Source organism: Lemur catta, chromosome 1 (genome assembly GCF_020740605.2).
Source record: "Lemur catta isolate mLemCat1 chromosome 1, mLemCat1.pri, whole genome shotgun sequence".
Lineage (NCBI taxonomy): Eukaryota > Metazoa > Chordata > Mammalia > Primates > Lemuridae > Lemur > Lemur catta.
Window position 1 is genome coordinate 149,124,633 of NC_059128.1, and position 23,618 is coordinate 149,148,250.

The 23,618-nt window shown below is 37.9% G+C and overlaps 1 protein-coding gene across 1 annotated transcript in view; it reads left to right on the top strand.

Annotated features, from left to right (window-relative positions):
- Positions 1-1,218: 1,218 nt before the first annotated feature.
- DYNC1LI1 (dynein cytoplasmic 1 light intermediate chain 1) overlaps positions 1,219-23,618 on the top strand; it is a 35,222-nt gene continuing 12,822 nt past the window's right edge. Inside the window, exons 1-5 of the mRNA XM_045537508.1 lie at positions 1,219-1,517; positions 1,728-1,801; positions 18,611-18,727; positions 19,402-19,632; positions 21,799-21,968. Coding sequence (XP_045393464.1) covers positions 1,372-1,517; positions 1,728-1,801; positions 18,611-18,727; positions 19,402-19,632; positions 21,799-21,968 — 738 coding nt within the window. The 5' untranslated portion in view covers positions 1,219-1,371. The remainder of the gene's footprint in view (positions 1,518-1,727; positions 1,802-18,610; positions 18,728-19,401; positions 19,633-21,798; positions 21,969-23,618) is intronic.

Here is a 23,618-nt window from a genome sequence, read left to right on the forward strand (position 1 = left end):
TAGGAAAAAAAAGGGGGGGGGAATCTGTCATTAATAATAATTAACACGGGCGTGCTACAGACTTGCTAGTTGCTGTTCTAAGTCATTTTACATGAATTATCCCATTTGATCTTCGTAACAACTCTAGGTCCTTTTATCCCCATCTTACAGATAAAGAAACGGAGACTTAGGTTAAGTAAATTGCCTAAGGTTACATACTTAGTAACCTGGTAGAGCTAGACCTGAACTCAGATTTGCCAGCCTCCAAAGCCTTCTTAACTGTGGTGTTAATATATACCAAATACAGTCTTTGGTTGTGGACTTTCTCACTAGTGTAACAGCATTGATCAGCAAGTGACCTTCAAATGTGAAATGATAGCGATAATAAACAAAGGCCAGAAGATTTTAAGCAACTGCTTTTATGAGGTGTACTAGTGTAGAGTCTTAAAACCATTGACTGTGGACGTGGGGCTCAGACATTCAAATACATTTTACCAGCAAATTTCTAATAGAAAGGGAGTTATTTTGAGGCTTTTTATTTTGAGGCTTTTAAAGATTATTTCTTTTCTATCCGTGTATTCCCAGTGCCAACTGCAAATAAACGTAAGTGTGGAATAAACGCCTGGTGACTGGTTAGATGATTCCCGTAGTGGGTCTTTTCAAATTTCACACACTGCGTCTCATACAAAATATCAAGACCATTAACGCAAGCCCTGTCAATACTTTTTTTGTCACGCAGCTGCTTCGAGGGTGGGAGAACATGCTCCTGATGTAGGTCCAGTTTGAGGAACATATTGCTACTTTAGAATGCAAACAAGAAAGCCCAGAAATCCAGGACTACAGTAATACTCCAGCCTGGGCTGCAAAACAGCTTCTTTACCAGCGGGGCGGGCCGTTCTGTTTTGGCGCCGGTGAAACGCCGGTGTAGGCGGGGGACCAGTGCTAGCCTGAATAGCGGGTGGGCCGGCAATGACAGTGCAGAAATTCCGCGCCGGCTGGGGGGTTCCCGGACCTGACCCAAGAGTAGAAGGGAGCGGCACTGTTCACCTGACACACTCAACCCGCACTTCCCCGCGGCAGCCCCCGGCTGCAGGTGCGCGGGAAGAAAGCGCTTCAACATGATGCGATCAGAGAACCTGAGGTTGCAGCACAGCAGTCCGATGCCTCGCCCGCGCAAGCGCAGCATCTCTACGCCGGCTGCCCGCAGCGCATGCGCAGTCCGGCCTCGCTCCCTTCGTCAGTCCCGGCAGGGCCCGGGCCCCGCCCCCGCAGGCTCCGCCCTGCTCCCGTGCGCTGAACGCCCCATATCCGGGTTCCCGCCGCCTTCGCCGCCGCGGTCTTCGCTGCCTCGCTCATTCAGCCTTGCCGGGAGAGGAGTGATTCCCGAGCAAGATGGCGGCCATGGGGCGAGTCGGCTCCTTCGGTTCCTCTCCGCCGGGATTAGCCTCGACTTACACGGGCGGTTCCTTGGCCAACGAACTAGCGTCGGGCAACGGCGGCGCCGCAGCAGGCGACGACGAGGACGGGCAGAACCTTTGGTAACGACCCCACCCCTCCCTGAGCCCCCGCTGGCTCTCCCGGCCTTGCGGACGCCTCGGGATCCCGTGCCCGCCAGAGCTCGGCGCGGGGCCCGGCCACCGCGTTCTCGGCAGCCCCTGCCTAGGCGCGCCGAGGCCGGGTCTGTCCCTCCCGCGCTGCGGCTCCGGCCCCCGGCCCCCGGCCTCAGCGTGCGCCTTGCTCCCGGTTAGGTCCTGCATCCTCAGCGAGGTCTCCACCCGCTCGCGCTCCAAGCTCCCCGCGGGGAAGAACGTGCTGCTGCTGGGTAAGTGTCCCCCGCCTCGCCCCACCCCGTCCGGTCCCCACCCCGGCTGTGGTCCAGGTCCGCCTGCCAGCTCGCTCGCTCTTTGTGCGGACAGCCGTGCCCGGCCCCGCCCCGTGTACCGACCTGTCGCTGACCGGTGAGGGAGAAGGGACACCCCAGACCCCTACCCCGGACCTGCGGGCACCCGCCTTCCCTCAGGTCCCTCCTCCTCCTCCCCGGGATGTGGAGGTGGCCCTGTCAGCCTCCCCTGGGAAGGAAAGAATAGGATAGCTCATCTGAGGGATTCTAGTGGGCTGGGGTTTACCCAGAAAATAAAAACATCTTTTCTTTCATAACAAAAATTGGTAGCAGAAGGCTCTTTTTAAGAGCTCTAGTGCAAATGGCATGCCATTAATATTTAATAGCTGCCTCTTTGTATAATTGACAGAGAAGCTAGAACTGAGACCTGGTGATAAATGTTTTGGATTCAGCGTTCTTGAATCCAGTGTGCTCATGTTGCAGCTGCCTTTTTAACTGTCACTTATAATTCTGCAATTTGTAAAGGGCAATAGAATAACACCTTTGTAGTTCAGTCCCTTTGGCCAAATGGATATAATAAGGAGAAATAGTCTGATGTTTCAGTTCTCCTGATTGTTCTGTATTTCCTCGTTTCTCTGTAAGTTGGGTATTTTGTTTCTTTAGTGACTGGGTAGGAGTAGAGGATTGAGGGAGAACAATTAGTAGGTTCTGATTTTTGCAGGCTTAGCTCCTGAATCATTTACAGGAGAGATTTCTTCCATACTCTTTATATGGGAGATATTAAAGTTTGGCTTCTAAGGTGGTGATTAAATTTTAAAACTTTGATATTGGTGTCTCAAGACCTTATTATGTACATCTAAAAATAAAAGGAAACAAAGAAGTCAAATGTAACTTGATAGGGTCCCTGGTTAAATATGAATGTTTAGATAGAAAAAAATTAATTTTTTAAACGAACTGCAGCCAAGCTAGAATACGTGATTCTTGACATTCTTTAAAGTTAGATGGAACTAATTGAAAAATTAGTTTTTACCTTTGTTTTTTAATGTGACTGAAAGTACCTACTGCCTATTGGCCTAAAATCATAGCCCTGTCACATACAAGCCCTGTGGTCTTAAGTTGCTTCACAGCTATAAACCTCAGTTTCTTCATCTCTAAAATGGATGTTATAGAAATAATAATTCCTCCCTGCTAGGGTTTTGGGGAAGATTGAATAAGATAATGTTTGTAAAGTGGTAACAGCATAGTGACTTTTTGTGATGGATTTATCTTAACTAGAAAATATTGTGATCAGAACTGTCTTTGTAGAAATCTAGTTAGTGTTGACATAAGTGATATTGATAGGGCAGAGATGAGTTAGGGTCCAAAAGCAAAAAGAATTCAAAAAGTGTTTTTAATTTACCCATTCAAACAATTTACTACTAATTATTAAACTAAAATGGATTTCAGGTCATTGAAATGGATATTTTAATTACTCTAAGTTAAATAAGGTTTTTCAAATACTGCCATTATAAAGATAAGATTCTTGAATTTTCATTTTACAAATTCCCTCCAGTTATTCCTGTATATTAGATGTTACATAGGTGGTTCTGTTTGTGGTGAAACAAAAGTGACAGTTTTGTTCATTTCTTGTTGTACCTAATTTGCACTGAGGTTGTGCTTTTTTTTTTTTTTTTTTAACCTTTCTTTTGACACTGGAACAGTGCATGAGACTGAGTGTTCTTAGAGATCCCAGATTCCACCACTCCTTCATACTAAAATAGATTAAATTTCCTTTTTTTTTTTGAATGCTCTTCAGTGATATAAATTTCCTTTTTTTAATGAGCTTAATAGTTCATAAAGTGCCATCTGGTATCAGGTTTTATGAGCTTAAAATTTAATATTTTTCTTTCAATACTATTGGGATTTTTGTTCAAGTCCTTTTCAGCTCTGGTAGAAGCTAACAACTAAATTTTATACTGATTACATAAATAAGATTAATTGTCTAAAATATCTCTAAAGATATTTCACCATTATATATTATGGCAGCATTTCAGTCTTTGTTGGTGGAGGAAAGAAATATACAAATAGGGATTGTGGTTTTCTTTGTCATGAGTTTGAGGGTGCCAGGCAGGAGGATGTTTGGCCCTAACATGTTTTTCCTGACTTGAAGTGGTCTCTGGAGTCCCGTACTTAAAAAACCAAATCCGAGGCTATAATAAGGCTTTATATTTCCAGAAACCTAGAATAGGAGTGATGGTAAAGGACTATGTACCACTACTACCACCCTCCCAAACACACACACATACACAAATTACAATTTAACCGTAGCTTGCTACAGGACTTCTCCTAATAGGAGAAAGGGGTCAGGACTAGAAATGTGTGTATGTGTAAGGGCCATTCTGAAAGCATTTTCATAGAAAACTTATTTTACCTCCCCTCCTCAATCTGGAATGTGGATGTTAGTACCAATTTATAGATGAGGTAATGAATTTTTAGAGACCTGTTAACTGAATTTTCCAAGGTCACCCAGCTGTAAGATTCCTGTGTTCTGTGACTCTGGCTGGCATGGCTTTGCAACTTGATAGAAGTCCCTGCAAGGGAGAAAGTGCCAGGTACAAAACTTTTCCTGCTCAAAGGCTGTCTTTGAACAAAAGTACTGGTAATTATTGTGAAGGAAATCTTTAATTTTTGTTTAGGCAATCATCTAATCTGTATAGGCCAGACTCCTAGTAAAATCCAGAAAGACTATGACATTAGTGCTTGAAAGATTTTGAACATAGGTTTCAGTAAAGTTTGTTTTTAATATTAAAAGTGGGACTTGTGCATGTATTTTAAGTAGCATCTAACTTACAATTATCCTTTTAAGAACTATTTTTTCTTCTTTACCCTTTATATTTAATCACTTTTTATTATAATTGATTATAATTATATTTTAATAGTTGCCTTTAAGGGCAATTTCTCCATATCTTGATTACTTTTCCATGTTTTGATAAGAAAACTCCCTAAGGAAAATAACAATAATAATACCTCACATTGAGCACTTGCATGTGCTAATCAGGTAAGGATTATTTACATACTCTGATTATTCCCTTAAAGATCAGGAAACAGACTCAGAACTGTTAAGTAAATTGCTCTAAGGTTACAGAGCCAGAAAGAGACAAAATAAAGATTCAAAATGTGCAGTCTGGCTCCCAGAGCCAGTACTCTTAATCTGTATACTGAACTATCCCCCTATGGGAAAAGAGCTTTCTTTATAGGAAAAGTAAGAGGATACCTAGCAGCTATTAAGGAATTTTATCTGATTCTCTTGAGTGTATCTTTTTCAGTGCAAAAAATCTCATTGATTTAGATTACTGAATTCAGCAAAGATATATATGTAATCCTTGTCCCCAGCACAATGCCTGACTTTAGGATTTGCTGTCAGTGTAAATTAATAAAAACTAGCTGACACGTTACCAAGTCATTTAAGCCTCATCTTTCTCATCTGCAAATTAACCTATTAGAATTTAGTGATCTCCTAAGTCTTATCTGATCTAACATTGTATAATTTTTTGTTCTATTAAATCTTTTGAGTTATTAAATATTTTTAAAGAAATGTTTTAAGGCATATTGCAGCTGAGTTTTAATTAATTAACATAGACATAGGCTATTTAATTCTACCCAGGGAAGAAATCTAGAGTCACTATATTGTTTATTTCCTGAAGTCATTAATACAGGGTACTGTGTAGCCAAAAAAGTTCTATGAAACATCATCAAGAAGTATATGTGAAGATCTTTTTTTTTTTTTTCTTTTAAACTCAAGATCAAAACTCTGGCCTGTGTTATGCTTGAGTTATTGCAAGTAGGAAACCTCAAGATATACACAATGGAACTAGTAAGTAACTTACAACAGTCAGGGGAGTGTTTCTAAGGGCTTTCTATGAGAGGGCTGATTTTAAAAATAATTAGCGTTCATTTTGGAACTGTTAATCTTGTGAGGAGCTGGGATTAAAGATCCATGACTTATGGGAAACAGATTTTAATTAGTTGAAGTATTTTAATGCTATCTTCTGGCATGAATGATTATGAGAATAAGATGCAAAGAATAGAATGTAACCATATATATGATACTGAATTGGTGATTTTTGAAGGATTAACATAAAATTGTTTATTATGTGTTACAACTACTGAAAATATACCAAATGTAAAATGTTTTGAGAGTAAGATGGCGTATTAGAATCTTAAAATGGTTGGGATCTGCAAACTTTTCTGTGCAGGGCCGGATTGTAAATAGTTTAGGCATTGTTTGAGTCATATGGTCTCTGTTGCAACTACTCAACTCTGCTCTTACAGTCCCAAAACAGCCATAGACAATACAGGATGAATGAGCATGGCAGAATTTCAATAAAACTTTATTTACAAAAAACAGGCAGCAGACCAGTTTTGACCTACAGCCTGAAGTTTGTGAGCCTCTGTGTTAGGTTATTATGGGAATCAATTTTATCAATAAAATCACAGATGCCAGTTAATAGAGGTTTCTGGTTAGTGGGATGTGGTGTTGGCACACAATAGGTGCTAGTGAATGTGTATTGAATGAATGACAAACAGCTTTTTCTTAAAATATCATTGTTATTCCAGGTAGCAGTATAGTTTAAACATAGGTTTAAGAATTGTTTAGAGGAGTTCATATAATATTTCCCCCAGTGCTATTGTCAAAAACAGAAAATAGAGCTGGAAAATCACAAATGTAAGGCAGTAGAGCAGTAATGCAACTAGTATGAAGTCCATGTGGGAGAAAATGTCAGCAAAAGCACTTAGAAAATGCAAGACAGAAAGGAGCCTTGAATTAGGAAAAAGAAAAGACCAACATTTGGCATGCTCTGTCACTAATAAGTGGGTGACCCCAGGTTAACCTTTTTGGGCCTTATTTTCTTTATTTGTATAGTAAAATCAATGTAGTGGCTGTTAGAAGGACCTCACAGATTACCTCTTTGTTCATCAAATATTTATTAGAGGCATGCTCTGCATAAAACACTTTGCTAAGTCACCTGGGGTAAGTAGGGGTAAGTAGGGCTAAGACTCGATTCCTGCCCTCCAGGAGCTTATAAACTCCTTTGGGGAACTTAAAGTAAGCCAGGTGTCGTGACACATACATGTAGTCCAAGCTACTCAGGAGGCTGAGGTGGGAAGATCCTTTGAGCCCAAGAATTGGAATCCAGCCTGGGCAACATAGTGAGACCCCTGCCTCTTTAAAAAAAAAAAAAAAAAAGACTTAAAAATGTTAAAAATCAAAATCAAATATGTTGGTGTGAAATAATTGCTAAATAGGTTATGAAAGATTTTGTGGAAAAGGTGGTATCTGAGTAAAATTTTGCTAAATAGGTTTGAGAGGAGAACAGGGTCTAGAACCTGGTGAAAAGGACCGAGGTAGTGCAGGTATGGTAGAAGGAATCTTGACCTAGAAGCACAAAATCTGGAGTTAGCCCTTCCCGCCATTTGATACTGTGGAATTGTGGGCAAATTATAACCGCCTGACCTGTAAACTGAGATTATTTCATACTGCATGGGATTAAAAGCACCAAAAGAAATTATGTTAAGACACCTTCCCAAAATTGGAACTCACTGTTTTAAATTATAAAAGTAATGCAGGCTGGGAGGGGTGACTCATGCCTGTAACCCTAGCACTTTGGGAGGTAGAGGCGGGAGGATCGCTTGAGGCCAGGCATTCAAGACCAGCCTGAGCAACATGGCAAGACCTCCATCTCTAAAAAGTTAGCCAGGCTCGGTAGTGTGCACCTGTAGTACCAGCTACTCGGGAGGCTGAAACAGGAGGATCCCTTGAGCCCAGGAGTTTGAGGCAGCCTAATAGATCACCCCGTTACTTAAAGAAGTAATAGTAGTAAAGGGTGATAATAGTTGTAGAATTTTAAATCCATCACCCTAGAGATGGTCTGATCTTACTCCCCTCCATTTAGAAGTTGGGGCACAAACGGAATTACTTGACTTGCCCGCAGCTAATGATGACAGTGTTGCAGTTAGAAATCACATCCTCTAAATCTTCACATTTTTAATTTGTTAATTGTTATTATAAAATTGGTAGATATTTCATCCTGTTGTTGAATTAGAGATCTGTCAGGCAGATAAAACAGTAACATGAGTACACCTTTACCTTTATCCATATACTGTTCAGTGATTTTTGTATGGTGTTTGAGTTTTTTTGTTTGTTTGAAGAGACAGAGTTTTACTCTGTCACATAGGCTAAAGTACAGTGGCACTGTCATAGCTCACTGCAGCTTTGAACTCCTGGGCTCAAGCAATCCTCCTACCTCAGCCTCCTGAGTAGCTAGGACTATAAGTGTGCACCACCACACACAGCCAATTTGTTCATTTTTTGTAGAGACAGGGTCTCATTATGCTGCCCAGGCTGGTCTCAAACTCCTGGGCTCAAGAGATCCTCCCACCTGGCCTCCCAAAGTACTGGGATTACTGGTATGAGCAGTTGAAATTTTCTTTTGTAATCAATTTGGTCTTCAAATTTGAGCTGATAAGGTGAAAATTGATGGCCATTGTCACTTTATGGTAAAACTGAATTTCTGTTAAGTACTTATACTTGGCTGACAGAGAGTGACTTATTTGGACAGGATTTAGATGAATAATTTGGAAAACAGGCTTATTTACTGTGGAGAATTTCACTATAGCTTTATCAACAAACTTTTCCTCCTTTGGTCTATCCAGTAGGACAAGATTTGGCCCACTGGCTATTTTTGAGTGGCCAGCAAGCTAAGAATGGTTTTTTTTGTTTTGTTTTGTTTTGTTTTTACATTTTTAAAGAGTTAGGGACAACAAAACAAAGATGAATATGTGACAGAGACCTGTGTGGCCTGGTAAAGCTTAAAATATTTACTGTCTGGTCCTTTACAGAATAAGTTTCCTAGCACCTGCATGTAGACATGAAAATAGCTTTATTATTGTAGTATCAAGCTAATGAAATATTTTGGTTTATTTTAAAAATACCTTTAAAATGTGCCCTCTTTAAGAAAATCTAATAAGTAAAAATACATATTTAGCTACAATATTTTGAGAATAAATTTAACATCATCACCTAAAGCGTTCTTTACAGAAGAGCTTTCAATCTAGTCTGTTTAAACAGGAACTCTCTGCTTGTGTAAGTGTATGTTTACAGATCATTAACTGTTTGGCTGGCAGACTTAAAGCTGGTGTGTCTCTTTCACTGCCAGCTGAAGGCCAAGGAAAGGAAGATAGACAGATGACTTTTTTCAGCATAGTTTGAAGCCACACAAGTCCCATTGCTGTACTTGCCACTTTGAAGGTATATTGTCTGGAATAAAGTACATATGTAATTAATTAATTAATTAATTAATTATTTTTTGAGACAGAGTCTCGCTCTGTTGCCTGGGCTAGAGTGAGTGCCGTGGCATCAGCCTAGCTCACAGCAACCTCAAACTCCTGGGCTTAAGCAATCCTTCTGCCTCAGCCTCTTGAGTAGCTAGGACTACAGGCATGCGACACCATGCCCGGCTAATTTTTTCTATATATATTTTTAGTTGGCCAGATAATTTCTTTCTATTTTTAGTAGAGATGGGGGTCTCGCTCTTGGTCAGGCTGGTCTTGAACTCCTGACCTCGAGCGATCCACCCGCCTCGGCCACCCAGAGTGCTAGGATTACAGACGTGAGCCACCGCGCCCAGCCCGTAATTATTTATTTTTATTTTGTTTTATTTTACTCCTCAGACTATTAGGCTCCATGGTTTTTTCTCCACCCAAAATAACTTATAATTTAGTGGCTTTTGTTTCTTGAATGATTTGCAATTAAAGATTATTTTTAAATGTCCATCAATGCCAAAATACAGCCATCCTGAATTTTAACATTTTTTAATCCTTCTAATTGCATAGTAGAATAAAGAGAAAGGGTTAATGGTGGACTTTTTAATATCTTCAAACATAATCCAGTTTGGTCATGGTAAGGCAGCTAAGGACCAACAACTCAGTTCAATGACTGGAACAAGTTTCCCTAAGTTTAGTGAAGGAGAAATGTATTTAGAGCTTACACTATTAATCTGTCATTGATGAGAGGTGGCCACTTGAGTTTTATAGATATGAGTAATGAATAATTTTAATAGATTGTGGTAAAGGCCCAGGACAAGCCGTTACAGATGAGGTACATTATGAAAATGGAACCTGTGGTTGTGATTAAAGATATGAACATTGATAAAGGATTTTCTATGCATAAGGCATGGTTTCTATTTTTGGTGAGCAAGCAGGAACAGTGCCTGTTAGAGAAGAACAGGACAATTTCTTGTCTGTGATCTCCTTAAAAGCAAAGACTTTATATCCTGCTTACTGTTAAGAGAACCTGCCCACAGAGTATTTGTTGAATGAAGGGGACAGATTTAAATACATTTACAATCTATTGGAGGAAACACACAAAATAAGATGACCCTCTACAGTGCTATATCCTAGATGTGCAATATGCTATTGGGAGTACAGAGGAGGGTACTTAAATTTGTGGAGTCAAAAGAAAGCTTCCTAAAAACCAGAAGGATAAGCTAGGGTTCTCCCAGGTGAGGGGAAGAGAAGGCTATTTGAGAGAGAAGTGACAGCGTATATGAAGATTTAGGGTTGGGAGAGAATGAGGCCTCTGCTACACTAGAAAAAGTTGCTGAAAGAAATTACGGGTGTCTAGAACCTACCATGTGGGGCATGGGACATGGTGAAAGTTAAGCTGGAAAGGTAAGGGGGCCTTTGTAAGAAATGTTGACTTTTACATTTTGCTCTTTGCCCACAAGAACAGTAAGAAAACCCTGAATGTTTTTTTCTCACGTTATAAAATTTCCAAACATACAGAAAAGTTGAAGGAACTAAACAGTTAATAGTCATATATCCCAGCCTAGATTCTACCATTAACATTTAAATACACTTGCTTTATCACATGTGCCCTACTTAGTGACCCATTTTTTTAATGCATTTCAAAGTAAGTTGCAGATATCAGTACACTTCCCTGTAAATACTTCAGCATGCATATCATTAACTAGAATCCCCTGAAAGGTCTTAAGAGGGAAAGTGGCATAACGAGATTGTTTCTCAGGAAGTTTCTCAGGAAGGTCGCTTAGCTGCAGGATGGGAATGCATTGGAGGGTGGTATGCACTTAGTGAATGCTCACTTTTAAGTAGTGTGGGTCTTTTTTGTTTGTTTTTGTTTTCTTTGAGACAGGATCTTGCTCTGTTGCCCAGGCTAGAGTGCAGTGGCATTGTCGTAGCTCACAGCAACCTCAAACTCCTGGGCTCAAGCAATCCTGCCTTGGCCTCCTGAGTAGCTGGGACTACAGGCACATGCCACCACATCCAGTTAATTTTTCTGTTTTTTGTAGAGCCAGGGTTTATCTCTTGCTCAGGCTGATCTCAAACTCCTGGCCTCAAGCAGTCCTCCTGCCTTGGCCTCCCAAAGTGCTAGGATTACAGCCATGAGCCAAGTGGTATGTTTATAGAGTGAGAAGAGAACTGGGAGGAAGCCATGGGCTAACAAGCTTTTTGCCTAAAGACATAAAAAGAGAAAAATAGTCTAACAAATAATATGATTGGAAGATGTGTATAACTGTATAACAAGACTGCATCTTTGCAAATACCTCAAGTGAGATTCCTGGCAGTAGTAGGTAAAAAATAAGATTTTGTTTACAGAATCTTTGTCTTTGTTGGCCTTTTAAACCTTTTATGAAATAGGTCTATTTTTCAGATGTGTACGTTTGCCATCAAGACAGATCTTGTCAGAGTGTGTTTAGGTATAGAGAAAGTGTGAGCTGCAGAGAATAGTCATTATAATTCAGGCTTAAGACTTATGAAAAGAAATAGGCTTAAAATGTATATAGAATACGAATTTTCAATTTTCAACTAACTATAAGTTCCAGGTGTTTAAAGTTCATAAATGGTAGAGGGAGAAGAGTAGTTGATAGAAATTTTGCGCCCACAAGGATTTTGTTTCACCAAGTTGAAGTACTTACTCAAACATTTTGAGAACCTTCTCTGTGCCAAGCACTGAGTCAGGTGGTTAGGATATTCTTGTAAGTAAGTTATTCTTCCATTTTTTTCTTATTCTGTTTACTCTAAGAGGTAAGGGGAGTTGAGCTCTTGAGGAGGTTGATTTGTATTCTTTTGGGAGGCTTGGGTTAGTCCATGTTACCACTAATCTTTGTGACTGTGACTTTGGCCTCAGTTTCCTCATCTGTAAGAAGAGAGGATTTCATTAGAGTTCCTTATAGTTTTCATTAGAGTTCCTTCCAAATGCTATAAGGAAGTGTTTATGAAATGTTTTTTATTCCTAAGTGACCCCTTCTAATTTGTTCCCAAAAATGAGAAATTCTGATATCACAGGGTGGGAAAAAATCTTAAACTACCTTGCTTAACATACTTACTTGATCATACGTTCTTTTCTTTTTCAAATTTTATGTTGTAAAGTTTATCTTAAAATACATTTACAAGATCTAAATGTTAAGAGGCACAGCTATCATTATTTATTCCAGTAGAGAAGAAATTATCAGTATACTAAAACAAACTTTACTCTCAGTACTTTGAGGTAGACTCAGAATAGGAACATATCCACCCATCATTCAGAGGAAGCCCATAGAGAAGAATGTATTAAATCATTTTTCTTTCTCTTCTGAAAATAGCAGTGACCTCTAGAAGCAGAAATACCTTTTTTCTTCAGTAAGTCATAATATAAAAAAAAACAACAGCACTGTTTTATATTAGGAATAGTGTGCTTTTCAGTTAAATTCATGTGACTTTGGATCCTGGCTCTGTCATTTGCTACCTGTGTGATTTTGGATAAGGTACTTAATTTTAACAGTTTGAGCCCTGGTATCTTCATCTGCCAAATGGGAATTAACCATCTCCCCTTAGGATTGTGGTTGTGCTAGAGTTAACTATTGGCAGGATGCACATGGTAGGTACTCTGTTGCTGTGTGCTGTTACTGATGCCATTGACTGGGGTATGGGCAAAGGGAGGTAAATTGTAGTCATTTAACTTCTGTTGTATGGAAGCACGTTGACATACTTGAAATTCCATCCTTCTGTCCTAGTTTTTTAGGCTTTTGCATTTCAAACCCATTAATACACAATAAAGTTTTAAAATACTCCCAATAGGGGGACAACATTTGTATCTTTCATTCAGGAATTTGTGAAACTCAGATTATTTTTTGGCTATAACTGAATTGATGGCACTTTTTGTTTGAGAGATGATCTGTCACTGGCTGCTCTGTAGGAGGCTTATAAATACACATTTTGCTGTGAAGGGAGCAGAGTTAATATCTGTCACAGGTACTTTCTAAGAATTAGGGATGCCTGCAGCAGTGAACAAAACAGACAAAATTGCCTGTCCTTCTGGAGCTTGCTTTTGAGGATGGGGGAGACTAAGTAGAATACATACTATGTAAGTTCAATGGAGGAAAATAAAACAAGAAGGAATAAGGAATGTTGAGAGGTTGTAATTTTAAGTGAGGTAGTCAGGGAGGCCTGAGGAGATGGTATTTGAGGAAAGGCAAGAAGGTTAGGCAACATGCAGATTTCTGAAGAGAGTGTGTTCCAGGTAGAGAGAATGGCGGATGTAAAGTCCTTAAGGTTGGAATCTTATATTAATATTTATGTAAGTGAATGTTTTGGGGGAAGTGGCAAGATAATATTGCTTTGGGTATATTGAAATGTGAGGTATCCAAGTAGTAATGATCAGTAGGCAGTTCAGGAGAGGCTAAGGCTGGAAGGAAATCTATACAGCTCATCAGATTTTAGGTGGAATTGTAGTCATGGATTATGCAGATTGTGAATTTACATATAGAGTGAGAAAAGAGTAGGAACCCTGGGCAACACAAATGTTGGGTGGAGATAGTAGAGCAGCCTCAAAGACGACTTAGGACCAACCACCTCAGAGGTAGGTGGTAGGAGAGTGGTGTTACTCATGTTGTGGCAAGGCAGTCTTTTCTGACTTCTGTGTCTTCCTCTTCTGCCAACTCCTAACCAAATCAGTCTTTGAGTACAGCTGTCTCCCCTGGCCACTATGCTTTAGTTCAGGCCTGCCTCATTTCTTGCTTGGATTCCAGTAATAGTCTATTGTCTAGCTCCTTCCTCCTAAACTTATTCCACACTTTTGCCATAGCAGTCTTTCTACGATACCAGAACTCTGCCAGTGGCTCCCCGTCATCTTCAGGATGAAGTCTGACCTCCTCAGCATGGCATAAGACGCTCTTCATGATCTGGCCTCTTCTGTTTGTTTTCACCTTCTGCTTCCTTTCCACCTGACATCCTAAACTTAATGAATTCAAATTATTTGTCCTTTCTAAAAGGACACTTCTGTGCCTCCAGGTCTCTCTGTACGTGCTTTCCTTACTCTCTGGAATGACTAGCTCTCCATGGTTCATTAACCCTGTAAGATTTGACTGAAGTGTTACCTTCTCTGCAAAGCCGTCTGACTTCCAAGCAAAACCAGGCTCTTCCTTCCCTCTGGGCTGACTTCCTAATTTGTTACTCATCTCTGGTGTGGTCCTAATGACAGTATCTTGAAATTGTCTCCAATTTCCTTCTCCAATTTATGGACTCCTAAAGGACAGCAACTTTGACACAGAGATCTTTGTTTCCTAGTGTTTAGCCTAGTGTAGTAAGTGTGTAATGCAGTGCTTCTCAAAGTGTGTTCCCTATACCAGCAGCCTCAGCATCACTGGGAACTTGTTAGAAATGCAGATTCTCAGGCCCCACCCCAGACTTACTGAATTAGAAACTCTGGAGTGGGGCCCAGCAATCTGTATTTTAACAAGCTCCCCCGGTGATTCTGATACATGTTTGAGAACTGTTAATTAGTTCAACGAAATGAATGAATGACGGCATTCACTGAGAGGAGTCAACTCCTGTCTCATGATAAGAGGAGAACTATTCCACTCGTATTCAGTCCTTAGAAAAAGGAGATAACCATGCTCTATGATGGCTGCAAGAACTTAAAATAGTGAGCATATGTAGTTAAGATTGACAATATTTTTGATGTCTTAAATGCAGGCTCAGAATCTGTTCTGAGTCTGCTGACTTAAGCCTTTAAAGTTATGGATTAGATAAACTGAAAGGAAGAGACACAATCTTGTTACTTTAAAAATCACCCATAACATCACCATCAGAGATAACCAACTTAGCAATGATTGTTTCTAAGTGATATTATGATTTTTTAAAGTTTTGCTTATGCTTGAGATTTTCTACAAGTATATATTTTTTATTCAGAAAGCTTTATATTTAAGTAATTGGAAACACTAAGATATATATTGAAATAAATTCATCTGAATTTTTTGACCCTTATGAAGGTATCTTTTTACTTTCCTTTATAAAATGACAAATAAAAATTGTATATATTTATTGTATACAACATGATGTTTTGAAATATGTATACATTGTGGAATGGTTCAATCAAGCTAGTATTTTTTCAATTTCTAACATTTAAAGTGGAAATTAAAGAAATAACATAAACCCTGGTCATATTAAATATAGTTTTATCTGACTACTGCCTATTTTAGTGGATCTATATATACTTTATAAAATACTTATTGAACATTGTATTATTGATTAAAGCTTCACTTATAAGGCTGGGCACTAGGTTTTTACTTACAATACATAATGTCGTTTCTGTGGGATGATCAGAGTTCAGTTGGTATCATTTTAACTTATATATAGGACTTCTTTCTGGAGAATATCTTGTCAAAAGTAAAGACTACAAGAAATCTTGATTGTTTTCATTCTAGTTCTAGAACAGATTCAGTCTCCTTTTAAAAGAAAGTTTTCATAGATCTCCTCATATGGTGATTTAAATCCCCCCACACACAGAGTCTCACTCTCTTGCCCCAGGCAGAGTACAGTGGCATTATTTATCATAGTTCACAGCAACCTCAAACTCCTGGGCTCAAGCAATCCTCTTGCCTCAGCCTCCTGGGTAGCTGGGACTGTAGGTGCACACCAGCACACCCGGCTAATATTTTCTGGTTTTGGTAGAGACAGGGTCTTGCTCTTGCTCAGTCTGGTCTAGAACCCCTGACCTCAAGCAATCCTCCCTTGTTGGCCTCCCAGAGTGCTAGGATTACAGGTGTGAGCCACCGCACCCCAGCCTAAATTATTTTTATTATAAAGTCTAGTGCCCATGGCCGCTGAGGTGAGTAGATATAATTTTTTTTTGCTTGTAGTTCCCGAACAACTACAAAATCAAAAATTATAAATTAGATATCATAAAAGCTATGGAACTGATAAAATTCAAATTAGCAACATTAATATAAGACTGACGTTTTGGTGAAATTAAATGCCAGTGTTGGGTTTAATAGTAGACAGAAATATTTATATATTTTACTTTTTACTGATTATTATTTCTATTTTAAGCATGATCAACATGGGATTCATTGTCATTATCATAGACATTACTGTTTTTAACCTAATCTCGTTTTGATGAGCCAGTTAATAGTATTGTAAAATTAGTACTGAAAAATACTCATTTAATGTCAAGTTCTTTTTTTGGATAAAATTGTATATATTTTTCATGTACAATATGATGTTTTGACATATATATACACATTGTGGAATCACTAAATCAAGCTAATTAACATGTATCACCTCACATTGTTCATTTTTGTGGTGAGAACACTTAAAATCTACTCTAGCATTTTTCAAGAATGCAATATATTGTTAACCATAGTCACCATGTTATACAGTAGATCTCTTGAACTTATCCCCCTATCTAACTGAAATTTTATAGCCTATTACCATCATTTCCCCAACCCCCTCCCCAACCACCACCCCAGCTCCTGGTAATCGCTATTATACTATCTACTTCTATGAGATTAACTTATTTAGATTTCTACATGTGAGTAAGATCATGCAGTGTGTCTTTCTGTGTCTGCTTTATTTCACTTAATGTCCTCCAGGTTGCTCCATGTTGTCAAAAATGATAGGATTTCCTGAATAGTATTCCATTGTGTATATGTACCACATTTTCTTTATTCATCTGTTAGTGGACACTTAGGTTGGTTCTATATCTTTTTTTTTTTTTTTTTTTTTTTGAGACAGAGTCTCACTCTGTTGCCCGGACTAGAGTGCCGTGGCGTCAGCCTAGCTCACAGCAACCTCAAACTCCTGGGCTCAAGCAATCCTCCTGCCTCAGCCTCCCGAGTAGCTGGGACTATAGGCATGCGCCACTATGTCCGGCTAATTTTTTCTGTATATATTTTTAGTTGTCCATATAATTTCTTTCTATTTTTAGTAGAGACAGGGTCTCACTCTTGCTCAGTGCTGGTCTCGAACTCCTGAGCTCAAATGATCCACCCGCCTCAGCCTCCCAGAGTGCTAGGATTACAGGCGTGAGCCACCATGCCCAGCCAATTCTATATCTTGACTATTGTGAATAATGCTGCAGTGAACATAGGAGTGCAGATATCTATTTAATATACTGATTTCATTTCCTTTGGATATCTTAATGTCAAATTCTTTACTGCCTGTTAAGGTTACACTTATTGCTATGAAGTATTGGAAAATGGTTCATAAAAAAACCAGTGTAGCCGGGTGCTATGGCATGTGTCTATAGTCTCAACTACTCAGGAGGCAGAGGCAGGAGGATCTCTTGAGCTCACTCAGTAGTTTGAATCTAGCCTGGGCACCATAACAAGACCCTGTCTCTTTAAAAAAAAAAAAAAAAAAACCAATTTGCCCAATACAATTGAATATGGTATTGACTGCTCTGGGAAACTTTGAGTTTGGCATGCCTGTGTGCCCATTCTCTCCTCTGTTTTGCTCATATCATTGGCCTCAACTTGGCACCAGTAGGATTATAAACACCAGTGCAGAGATGGACCCTGCAGTCAGAGTTGGCAGCATTCAGATATAAAGATGGCCATTCAGAATACATAAGACATATGTGTATATTTTTAGCTTAACATGAAAATGAAAACAGTTTTTAAATTCTTAGAGAACTCATGGATCTCCAGGAATAAGTTGTTAGATCCAAGAAACTCAGTTTTATATCTGTAAATATTATTAATGCAATACTGAGTCGATGAAACAATAACATGTAGCATTTACATGTTCACGGTTTAAAAAGGCCTTCACCAAAACATCAAATAGCTAGCCTAGTTTTAAATTTTTTATACTTGTGCCAAGTTTAAATCACATGATGAATTGTCATTAATGTTTGGAAGTCTTTTTTTTTTTTTTTTTTGGTCTCTTGTACATTCCCTCTACCCTTTTTCTTGCTCAACTTACTATCCTCATCTTCTCCTCCTCTCTCCTGCTACATATTTCTTATGGTGTCATGATTCTGGTGAGGGTCACAGTTCACTGTCCTGGTCAGTCTTGATGTATCATCCATCCTCCATGATTGGCCCATGGCTGAGAGCACATGACTTAATACCAGGCCAATTAAGAGTCTTTACCTAAAATTCTTCATACTGAAAGCCAAGAGCTCCCTCTTTTGTCTTTTGTTCCTCATAGATTAAACTGGGTTGGCATGAGAGTAGAGCTTGCTGAAACTATGGTGTCTCACTTTACCTCCCCCTGAAAATTACCCACAGAGGAAGCAATCTGTAATGGGATAGAATAAGACTTAACAAGAGGAGCAGTGCTACTGGGAGAGAGAATCCTGGTAGTGATGGAGTCTTTATCTTCCATTCTATAACTGCCTGGTTATCTTCCATCAAATTACCGTTTTGGTTGAAGCTAGTTCCAGTTGGGTTTTTCACTTAGCTCCAGAAAGCATCCTTCAATAATCCATATTATAATTAAAAGACATACATATCCTTTTTTATATGTCTCTAGGTGAAGATGGAGCTGGAAAAACAAGCTTGATAAGAAAAATTCAGGGAATCGAGGAGTACAAGAAAGGAAGAGGATTGGAATATTTGTACTTAAATGTGCATGATGAAGACAGAGATGGTGAGTGTCAATTATGTGTAACATAAGTTTCCTGAAGTCTGTTCTGAAGTGCACTGCTCCTCACGTTAGTCTTTGACTTTTCATGGTTTGTCATCTTTTATTACAATATCATGCTGGTTGGTAAATAGTTATGTTTAGGCATACTTTTATTAATTTGCGATTGGGGTTCATACAGTGATATTCTAAGCATCTTAGGATATTCTAGGGTGCAGACATTAGCCTTCTTGCCGTCCTTAAAGAATCTGTTTTTCAGTTCATCCTCTCTCAGTGATTTTTGCTGACTCCCATTTCATCTTTTCATTTTCTGATGAAAATGTGATCTTTTCAGCTTTTTCCATTTGGTGAGCCATTTTTTCTTGTATAGATCCCTTGCCTGTCATTTTTGCATATAATATCTTGCATATGCATCGCTCTCTCTGCTTAGGGTAAAATTATAAACATGTCCAGTTTCTGGTTTCAGATTAAGAAATATAAAGTAAAGGATGCTGCTACTTTTGTTGGCAGTCAAGTCATTTTAGGCCCTTACTAAATTGGTAGATGTGACCTAAATAGTTGAACTTTGTCAAAGCCAGACATCTCCTACGGAGACAAACTAAAATAACAGGTAGTTTTGTTTCTTGGATGATGAAATGACTTAACCTTGTTGCCTTGGTAACTTTCTTTTTCTGTTGTAGATCAAACAAGATGTAATGTGTGGATCTTAGATGGAGACCCGTATCACAAAGGCCTCCTTAAATTTTCACTGGATGCCATTTCCCTGAAGGACACTCTAGTTATGCTTGTTGTTGATATGTCAAAGCCTTGGACTGCTTTGGATTCTTTACAGAAATGGGCAAGTGTTGTTAGAGAACATGTTGACAAATTGAAAATCCCTCCTGAAGAAATGAAAGAAATGGAACAAAAGCGTGAGTAGTCTAGAAATTATTGATACAGGTTTCATTTACAAAATGTCTTGGCTGACTCTAATAATTACTAGGAATTTTTGACTATGAATCATGTTTAATGAAGGAACCATTAATGTGACTATTGTTTTTGAAGTTCAGTTTGAGTGACACCCTAGGTTTTAATATACTTTCATATTAGAAACCTATATATAGGCATAAACACTTTTGTAGAGATACCTTTTCTCCTTGCCAAAAGGCAGTGTGTGTTCATTTTGGAAAGCAGTTTTTCAAGGTGAAAAAAACTTAAGTCTTTCTTTAGCTGCTCATTTTCAGCAGTTTCATTTCTTAATTAGTAGAGTAATCTTATCAATCTTGTCAAAATGAAATATGCCTGAAAAGATGTTAACAATGTAAATATAAAGATGATAAGCTGGTTTTATGATTTACAAAGTACACAGTATATTTTATACATGCCCATGTGAATGGGACAGTTTCATGGGAATTATGAAAATGATGTGGATCATTTATAACAGGTTGTAAGCCAGTGACATTTCTTCATTTCACTGAGAGCCCTTCCTTTGCCAGTGTTATACTTTGCCTAAGAAAACACATAGATGAAATGCTTTGTTGTTAGCTGGTAATAACTTTCAGGGGAAAATTGACAACTTACTGGAATTTATATGTAAGGAAACAGTAAAAACTTAAGAGAATGTATGTCCTAAATCATTGAAAAAGATGTCTAGGGGAGGGAGAGGGAAAAGAAAAAAGAAAAAAAAAATTAGAAAAAGATGTCTAAATGCTTTTATTCTGTAATTTTTCCCCTGCTGGCCATTGCCTGTGGTCTAAATTTATACTAAAGCAGTGATTCTTAACGTGTGGTGCCTGGACCAGCAGCGTCATTATCAATCAGCACAGCTGGGAACTTGTCAAAAAATACATATTTTCACTCCCCACACAGACTACTGAATCAGAAACTCTTGAGGGTGGAGCCAGTAATCTGTGATTTAACAAGTCCTCTGGGTGATTCTGGTACATGATAACATAGGATAGCCAATGTTAGATTTCAGTCTCTAATCTTAAGGGTGGTAGCCACCAGAGCTGCTGAGGATACATACATGCCCCTGTGTTCCTGGAGGAACTGCACTCAACTCTTCAGGATTCTCTCTTCCTTGACTCCATGTATAAAATTAGAATAATTTTCCTTCATACAAGTCAGTCTTCATGATCCAAAGAGGAAGTGGCTCATAACTACTTTTTTAAAAAAATAAGTAGCTTTTTTTCTAATTAAGTAATATACATCTTTGTTTTTAAAAATTGAAAATATCCTTTGGTGTGTTTTTCCCAGTATTTTTTTATTTCTAAGCTAGAATCATACTTTGGTTTTTTTTCTTTCTCTCTCTCTCTTAATGTTATTATTTTCCTACGGCATTAAATATTTGAAAACTTGACATTTTATAGCTCTGTATAATATTCCCTCACATGCCATTTTAATCCTATGCTGTGGACAGTTTGTTTTCAGATTTGTTGTTTTGCTTTTAAACATGAAAAATAGTATTATGTGTAAATCCCTGTGTGTACATCCCTGATTGTGTCCTTGAGAATTCCTATAAGGGTAATTACTGAGTCACAATAAACATTATTAATGCTTTTGGTATGTTGCATGTGCTTTTTCTTTTTTAGTGATGATTTTGACAATCTTGCAAATCACTTCTAAAAATTTATCAGCATTAGCATTTTCTCATTAAGTTGTACTAGTTTTACAGAATGAATATGGCCCAAGATTGAGCCTAGGTAAAAAGACCTGAGTAAAGAGTTTAGAGAAAGGAATTTAGTGTTAGAAAGTTTTCTAGGAGTGTCGTTAAATTGTGGGATTTTTTTGCCCTTTTTTTATTATTTATTATTCCTTCAGTGCCCTTTGTGAATTAGAGAGGGTAGAGACAAAGCTATTACAGATTGTGACTTGCCCAAAATATTTTGCACAGACTGAACCAGATCTAGATTCTGCCTGATAATTATTAATGTGGGTCTAGTGTTTGAATATTGTTTGAAACAAATTTCTCAAACTTTTTCCTTCTTTTACACAAGACTAAGTATAAACTCAAGAAAATATATATATTTAGATTATGGCAGAAAAAGCTACCTGCTGAAATAAAGCAATTTCTAAACTGTGTTTACTTTGATTTTCAGTGATTAGAGACTTCCAAGAATATGTAGAACCAGGAGAAGACTTCCCAGCTTCTCCACAGAGAAGAAATACCACATCACAGGAAGACAAAGATGACAGTGTAGTTTTACCTCTGGGTGCGGATACGCTTACACATAACTTGGGCATTCCAGTACTAGTAGTTTGCACAAAGGTTAGTTTGCTTCTTAGATATTCTGCTACTTATGTTCACCAAGGAAGAATAACTGTTTTGTTTTCCAGGTTTTTTTGGAGTTAACATGTTAGTTTTCCTAGATAATTTTTGTTAACAGATAGAAATAATAGTTTAAAATATCAAATGATACTCACATGTTGCTTTTGTGATCTTAATCATGTTTCCTCGAAGGAAAATGTATCAAATATTCTGTTTGTGGTTGAATTTCATTTTCATATCCAATTAAACTTCATTGTACCATCAGTTCAGTAGAAATAATTATAGGTAAAATGATAGTTTATTAATTTTTATAAAATGAAATATTTTTCAACATTAAATTTTGATATATTAATTTCTTAATACCAGATTATGTACTTAAAATTGAATAGACTTTTTAACACTAACTGCCATGTGAGTTGTATTTAACACACGGTAGATTTAAGCCTGGAGCCTCATGAAGCAAAACCCTGCAGTTGATTTGTGAAAATGTTAATGTTCTTATTGTTACAGTTAATATTGACAATTTAATTCTAAAAATGTGGATTGCATTGCATGTAACTCATACATACAAAACAATTGAAAATAAATTTTTCATTAAATTAGAAAGGATCATTTTGTTTTCAAAGTTTTTATTCTATTTTCATAATAAAACACCATGGCCCCAAGGAAAAATTTTTTTTCCTAGGGTGGCAGTCAATGTGTTAAAACACCTCCAGCATTCATTGTGTAAAGTTGATGTGCAGTTATCAAGGATTTCTTATTTATTTATTAAAGGGGTTCTGATAGGATCGATATCAAAATTCTGTTAACTTAGTTCTTACACTGTGTACATTTTATAATAAAATCAAATTTCCTTTAAAAATAATTCATAGATACAAGTTCTTTTTCTCCCCACTTGGTCCTAAGTAGTATGTTTTTACTGTTGTTAAGTCATGGAATAGTTAAGAAAGTGACAGAACATAAATTTTTTCGAAACCTAAGACTAATATTTTTTGTAATATGTAAAATTTGCACATATAATTAAAGGAGAGTACAGAATTTATTCATCATTGGAATAAAATAGGTTAAAAAAATTTAAAACCTAGTTTAGGTTTTACTTTAAGTGTTACAAAAATTATCAATAACAAAGGAATGTAGTGGCAGGATTTAAAATAATTAAGTTAAAGTCTGCTGTCTGTTTTTCAAATGGTGACTTTGCTATAGTTAATTGTTACTTATACCTTTTCTGTAAAACAATTATTTAAAAGCTGACACTGGAATCCTTGTTGTGTGGTTTGTTCTGTTTTATCTGGCAAAGAGCTGTTTATTGGCAGATGTTTCCCTGTTTTATACCGCCACAACTTGCCTTGTGAAAAGCAGCCTTATTTTCCAAAGGAAAAATGTTAAGCTTAAATAAGGGTCCTGAATCAGTATAAATGAGTCATAGATTCATAGAATTTTCAAGCCAGAGAGACCATCTACTATATTTCATAAAATCAGATGTACTTCAGTTGATGAACTTTTAAAATGTGTAGGGGCATGGGAGAATGTGTGTCTCCTAATGGAGGAAGTATGGTGGTTCAATTCCATCAGTTTAAAGACTCTGGAAACGGAGATTCTGAAAAACAAAGTTTCTTGCCTTAAGTCCAGATTCTCTGATTTCGGTTAAAA